The sequence below is a fragment of the Aplysia californica genome, unplaced genomic scaffold, assembly GCF_000002075.1.
Source record: "Aplysia californica isolate F4 #8 unplaced genomic scaffold, AplCal3.0 scaffold00063, whole genome shotgun sequence".
In the NCBI taxonomy this organism is placed as follows: domain Eukaryota; kingdom Metazoa; phylum Mollusca; class Gastropoda; order Aplysiida; family Aplysiidae; genus Aplysia; species Aplysia californica.
Window position 1 is genome coordinate 975496 of NW_004797333.1, and position 6447 is coordinate 981942.

Here is a 6447-nt window from a genome sequence, read left to right on the forward strand (position 1 = left end):
CACACACACACACTCACACACATACAAAGCCCACCATCCCTAATACTCCCTTTAGAACCAATGTTATACAATACTTCTCTATTAACGATGCCTCTGTCTCATAGATTCACCTCTTTATGCCAAAGGATATAGATGCCATTAGTATTATGGGTTGCCTCATGCAAGAAGCCAAATGGTCGACTATACTGTAACTCTCTAGGGGGTCTTATATCGAAAGCAATACGCATGAAGTCAGTTGCTATTCTATTACTATTATATTAGCAATTGATTGTTACTTAGTTTTCTAGTATGGAGACTGGGCGCAGCTGCCCAGGCCAATTAATGTAATGCAGTGACGTCCTGAAACAGAAGGTGACCGTTGCTTATTATAAATCTATGAAATATTTTAGTTGCTGATTAACATTACCTCAAATAAGGTAATTACCGTAAAAGTGCAAATACTATGAAACGTTCACAAGAAAGAGTGCCCACCATTCAAACGATCACTTATAGAGTATTATATTACTTATTTATAACCCCGTCCATGGTTCACAGCTTCACTGCCACCTGCTTTGATGTGGTCCTGTTTCCAATTATTTATTATGTTATGTGTGATAGTTATCGTGGTATTATAAAATAATTTTCCTTATGAGGGTCATAAACATGTCTTTTCTTTGTAACTCTTGCAGGCACGACAAAACAGTCGACAGGGGACAACGCCTGATGTCTTCCGTCTGGAGTCCATTACATTTTCAGGGATTGCTCAGTCAAATGGGATTACTGTTTACTATCATACCTGGGAGAAGGTTTCTGCTCAGTTGTACTGACGGGAACTGTCATTATTCCTAAAAGACTGTGAAAGACTGTGCTTCTATGGTTATCTATTTTATTTGGTAAACAATGAAACATGTTTCAATTAGAGTATATCAAAATCAACTTGTGCCAAGAACTGAGTAGAGGAATTAATCAATCGTGATGCTGTAATCTAGCAGATGCATTGTTTGCTGTGACGTTCCTTATCGTGTATGCTGACCCGTCGCTGGCCCACGGAACAGTTTTACTTCGTACGATAATGTTAAGTCGGAAGTGTCAGGCTTCGGTGTGTCTCGACAGTTGACTGACATTGTGTGTATAGATCTGAACGTGTAGACAGTGCGCCAATCAACACTGGGAAGCAACATGTGTTGTCTCCGGGACATCTAATGGGAACGCATAATAATGTTATACTTTGTTGTGCATTATAAAATCCCAAAACAGAAATTATTCTTTTAGCATAATCTTGTTTGTAAATGCAGTTGAAGAAAGGCTTTTAAAACATATTATTCTTTTCCATATCGAGATGTGAATGGAACTTACACAATAACTCCAGTTGGCGGCAAAGCTGTGTCTTCTTTTACTCACTGTGATTATAAAAGTGTTTCAATATGTCAATAGACTTCTGCTTTTCGATCAAAAGGAATGGTACTATAATGGATGACCCAGTGATATAGTAATATGTGACGAGCTAAGCATTCACAGAAGCTACGATATCATTGCTGCATCAGCGTCAACCGGCAGAAGTATTCCTGAGATGAATTTCTGTGAGCCAGGTATCCAGTTGTTCCTGTAAAAATCACAATGGCTCCACGCGGTACACAAGCTGTATTTCTGAGAATCTTCTCCATGCTTCTAGTTGCTGTGTCTGCCAGCGCCACAGAGAAAAACGAAGCTTCGGGCATGGTGAGTGACCAGTTCAACAAATTATTTATACTTCTTCTTTTTTTATTAAGCATATTATATTATGTTAATGGGGTAAATGTAAGACATATGTGAGCTGAGTTGTCTCAGGGTGAGAATAAGGGATGGAAAGGGAGTGTAAATAAATCATTTAGTTTTACGGGGTTTCTTTTTGTTTTGTTTTTGCCTGAACCCAATCAGTCAGACCCGACTGTTTGAAAAAGCGTCGTTTCTACATAATAAAATACATTGTTATTTTTAAAGTTCAAGCTAATTTGTTAAGATGTTTTCAACAGAATTTCTTTTTTTGCTCTGTGCAGATATCTAATGGTACTTTTTGTCAGGACATATTATTTTTATGTTAAAGTTCTTTTGTGCTCATATTCATAAAAAAAATATAGATGAGATGAACACGATCATGTGCGTTACAATGTAGTAATATAGACTGGTATAGAATGTGTTAGTTGCAAACATCTTCTCTGTGTCCTATGTTGTGTGAAACAGACTGAGCATCAGCTGCAACAGAGATTCAAACTTTTCAAGGCATGGCAGAGGTGCAACGCCAGCATCACAAACGCTACAAAACCAGCGGAAGGTAAGTCAGTTCAGACCTTTTCTTTCAAAATCAATCTATCTATGTATCTATCTATGTATCTGTCTATCTATCTATCTATCTATCTATCTATCTATCTATCTATCTATCTATCTATCTATCTATCTATCTATCTATCTGTCTGTCTGTCTGTCTGTCTGTCTGTCTGTCTGTCTGTTTGTCTGTCTATCTGTCTGTCTGTCCGTCCGTCCGTCCGTCCGTCCGTCCGTCCGTCCGTCTGTCTGTCTGTCTGTCTGTCTGTCTGTCTGTCTGTCTGTCTGTCTGTCTGTCTGTCTGTCTGTCCGTCTGTCTGTCCGTCTGTTTGTCTGTCTGTCTCCATATCTAATAGAGAATATATTCCATAAAACAACGTAACAGCAAGAAAAACCAAAGACGAAAACAGCAACAACAACAACACCATCACCACAAACCAACAACAACAACAACAACAACAGGTAATTAGCGTAAAAGTGCAGATACTATGAAACGTTCACAAGAAAGAGTGCCCACTATTTAAACGATCACTTATAGAGTATTATAATATTACTTATTTACGAGTTTATCCATGGTTCACAGCTTCACTGCCACCTGCGTTGAAGTAGTCTTTTTTGTTTTCCAAATTATGGAGGGATGGAGGAAAGACGACCTACGCAAGGTCTACCTCGCCCATATACAAAGTGTCCTCAACATTGCGAGCAGCAGCTGGCAACCGTGGCTGAGAAAAACTCTGATAAATAATCTGGAGGTGGTTCAAAAGCCCAGTCCTCCCCGATCGAGGCACTTCGGGCTGAAACGGGGGTCCCAAACATTCTGTTCACCATAAATGCTAACTGTCTCCGATCAAGAGAGAAGGCCCTGCGAATGAACAACGACCACCCTCGACGAATTGCGGCAACGTAACAAGTGCACAGACACCTAGAGGGACGCAGAGATTTCCGAAAAAGGACCAAAGGTGTCAGCAAAAAGAGCCCTCATCTGTTCAACTGCGAGAGGAGGCCCATCACTTACTTCGAAACCAGGCCCTGGGAACAGGGAATCAACCCCGACATCACTTTCCCCCATCTGTACGGCATAAGCGGAAGGAGTGACTCCAGTGGGAAGATTCCAAGCACTGCTGTACGTCGAGCACGAGAGCTTGGCGCACAGTACAATAATATCTACTCTGACGGCTCGGCTATGGCAGGAACAACGGGCGGCGGCGCTGGAGTCGTCATCACAACAGGGGACCCGCCCAACCCGACCGTTGTCGAGACGTTGAGGGAGAAAGGCGCCATATTCATGTGCTCTTTCGAAGAAGAAAGGAGAGCCTTGGAAATGGCCATTGACTGGATTGACAAAGAGTGTGATGCATCCAACTCGGTCGCTATCTTCACCGACAGTCAATCGCTATGCATGACACTAGTGGGAACATCACCATTCCTCGACCAAATACGACTACGCATAAATAATGCAACACCTCAACCCACGATTCAGTGGATCACTGGTCACTGCGATATCCTCGGCAACGATCTCGCTGACAGTAATGCCTAACTGGCAACAGCGCTGCCGGGTCCAGGTCGTCAAATTACTTATGAAAGTACGTGCGCCCTGATAAAACTCATCACAAAAGACCCCCCCCCCCCGATATCCCACACGCGGACGAAGGAAATATACAGGGCAATTTCCTTAAAACGATAGACTCTTATTAAGTCCCGCAGTGACCACTAATTACTGGCAAAAATCAAAACCGGTCACTTCTCTGGGCTGCGGGCCAAAAATAGAATAGATAAAACATCTGACCCAATCTGTCTATTGTGCAGCGAGGAATCCCAAGATTTGGAGCACTAGCTGCAGAGATGCCCCGCCGCAGAGGTCCGACGGTGGCATTTCTTCGGGGAGGATTCAGGGAGGTTGGACTGCCTCATCCGCTACCCAAGGAAGGCAGTGTCCCTAGCGAAGAGCACGCTCTTCGGGGCTCCAAACATTTCGAACGGATAGGCTGCCACACACACACACACACACACACACACACACACACACACACACACACACACACACACACACACACACACTTTCTCACACACACACACACACACACACACACACACACAACAGCAGCAGCAGCAGAAACAACAACAACAATAAATTCCACAAAACAACCAATAGCCGCAAAAATCAAAAACAAAAACAACAAGAAAAACAACAACAGCAACAGCAGCAGCAGCAGCAGCAGCAGCAAAGTCAAAAATTCTATAACAAATGCCAAAACAACAACAACAACAACAACAACAAACAACAACAACAAACAGCATCAGCAACAGCCCTGCAAGCTCCATTGCCTAAAAATTATTATCTTCCTTGTCCTTCACTCAGGGTCAGGACTCTATTGCAAACCGGTCTGGGACAATGTGATGTGTTGGCCCGAGTACGTCCCTGCAGGACAGATGAAGTCACAGCCTTGCGCCGACTACATAGAGGGTTTCAATCCCTTTGGTAAGCCTCTTCCTACAAATGTATTATCTATGTACAATTTTGTTTATTCATTTTTGTTTGACGGGGGACCGGGGGGGGGGGGGGAGGGGGAGTTTTATGTTTGGTCCGAAAGACATATTAAACATAATAAGTCTAATAATGCAGAAATGCAAATTGGATAACAAAGAGCCCAGTTCTGCTAATATTTAAAGAAAAATTCAAATATTTAGTTTTATTTGTAGTAAGAGTTTAACGGCAGTTGCAAAACATTTAGGACGTATGATGAATGCCGATTATTAGAAATGTTAGCAGACGGTAACATACAAAAGAAAAAGTAAGAGAGATAAGAACGGTAGATAAATGCAAGCTTGAGGCAACGAAATGACAATATGCGTTTGGACACTACAAGCATACTCACGTTTCTATTTGTTTTTGCGTATGAATGATCTACCGTCACTTAGAGGGATACATTTCTCCTGTACAGAACTTGTTCGATGAATGCTAAGAAACACAGGAACAAATTCCCTTGGAAAAGAGAAACTGTGTTGTTTGAATAAATAAAAGCTAAAATGTGAGGAAGCGTGTTGGAATCAGGCTCTCGTTAAAATAATCAAAATGAAGAAACCTGCTTTTTTCTGCAGGTTTGTGGATTTTTATCAAATTTTTGTTTTTTTAGCTCAAGACCTTTCATGCCCAATAAAGAACTCATTTCTGTGTCGATTTTTCTTAAAAACGTTGATTAAAGGCACACAAAAATGTAATGTAAATTTTTAGTTACCAAGGACTTTTAAGCAAAAGGAATAACTAATCTTTGGAAGCCATTTTCTCACTAATTTTGCTTATGAAAATAGGTCACCCCCGCCTCCTTCATTCACAAATATCTCGACTTGTATTCAAGATAAATGGATATTTTTTCATCCAAATAAGGACAATTGAACAAGCTTTAAGATGACACCAATAACGTGACATGCCCAAAACATTGACGAGAGCCTGATTCCACCATGCTGCCTCATAAATGACAAACTAGTAACCAACATACTCTTACAACGACTAGGCCTGGTGCTAGCTAAGAGTCAAATTTAGAAAACGATTTGAAGGCTTCATAGCCGTCACTTTTAAGAAAGGTGAAGGAACGTTATCAAAGTCATGCATTCGTCTAGTTGTAAGACTGGCACGTCTTTATTTTTTACAAGATTAGTGGAATGACATAGATCTGAGGGTGTCTTTATAATTTTTAAAATTTGTTTATTAATTCCCTTAGGGGGGAGGGGTATTAGGTGACCAAAAAAAGATGAATTCCTTATTGTATTTCTATATTTAAAATGCTACAAGGGAGCTCAATAGACAGTTTGTCTTTATTATGTTTTAAAGCACCATAATTTGTATTCTACGCCTCTCTCAAACTCTTTTAAAAATACCCATGTATATCTTCGCCGAATAAAGGTTTCTATTAGATAATTGGGCTATCTGAGTGTAAAAAAAAATATGACGAACTGTTTCCGACAAGCCACCCCCAAGTGCCTGTTTTTCTTCAATTTACCTGGATAATGTACCGTCTCCATATCAAGTTTACCCACCTGGTTTTCATTTTCTGCTCTAACTACAGCTTTCAAAATCCATCTCAAGTGCTAGACTGCAGCGCCTCTCGGTGGAAGGGCACTGTTTCTATGACAGAGATGTGATAGGCAAAAAGGAGACATGTGGGGGGG

General features: G+C 41.1%; 1 protein-coding gene across 2 annotated transcripts in view; it reads left to right on the plus strand.

Annotated features, from left to right (window-relative positions):
- The window catches only part of LOC101853606 (secretin receptor), an 85232-nt gene that overhangs the window by 52308 nt on the left and 26477 nt on the right, over positions 1-6447 (plus strand). For both annotated transcript variants that reach the window (XM_005093412.3, XM_005093413.3), the window contains exons 2-4: positions 669-1698; positions 2200-2290; positions 4640-4759. In XM_005093412.3, the coding sequence (XP_005093469.1) occupies positions 1597-1698; positions 2200-2290; positions 4640-4759 (313 nt within the window). In that variant the 5' untranslated portion in view covers positions 669-1596. The remainder of the gene's footprint in view (positions 1-668; positions 1699-2199; positions 2291-4639; positions 4760-6447) is intronic.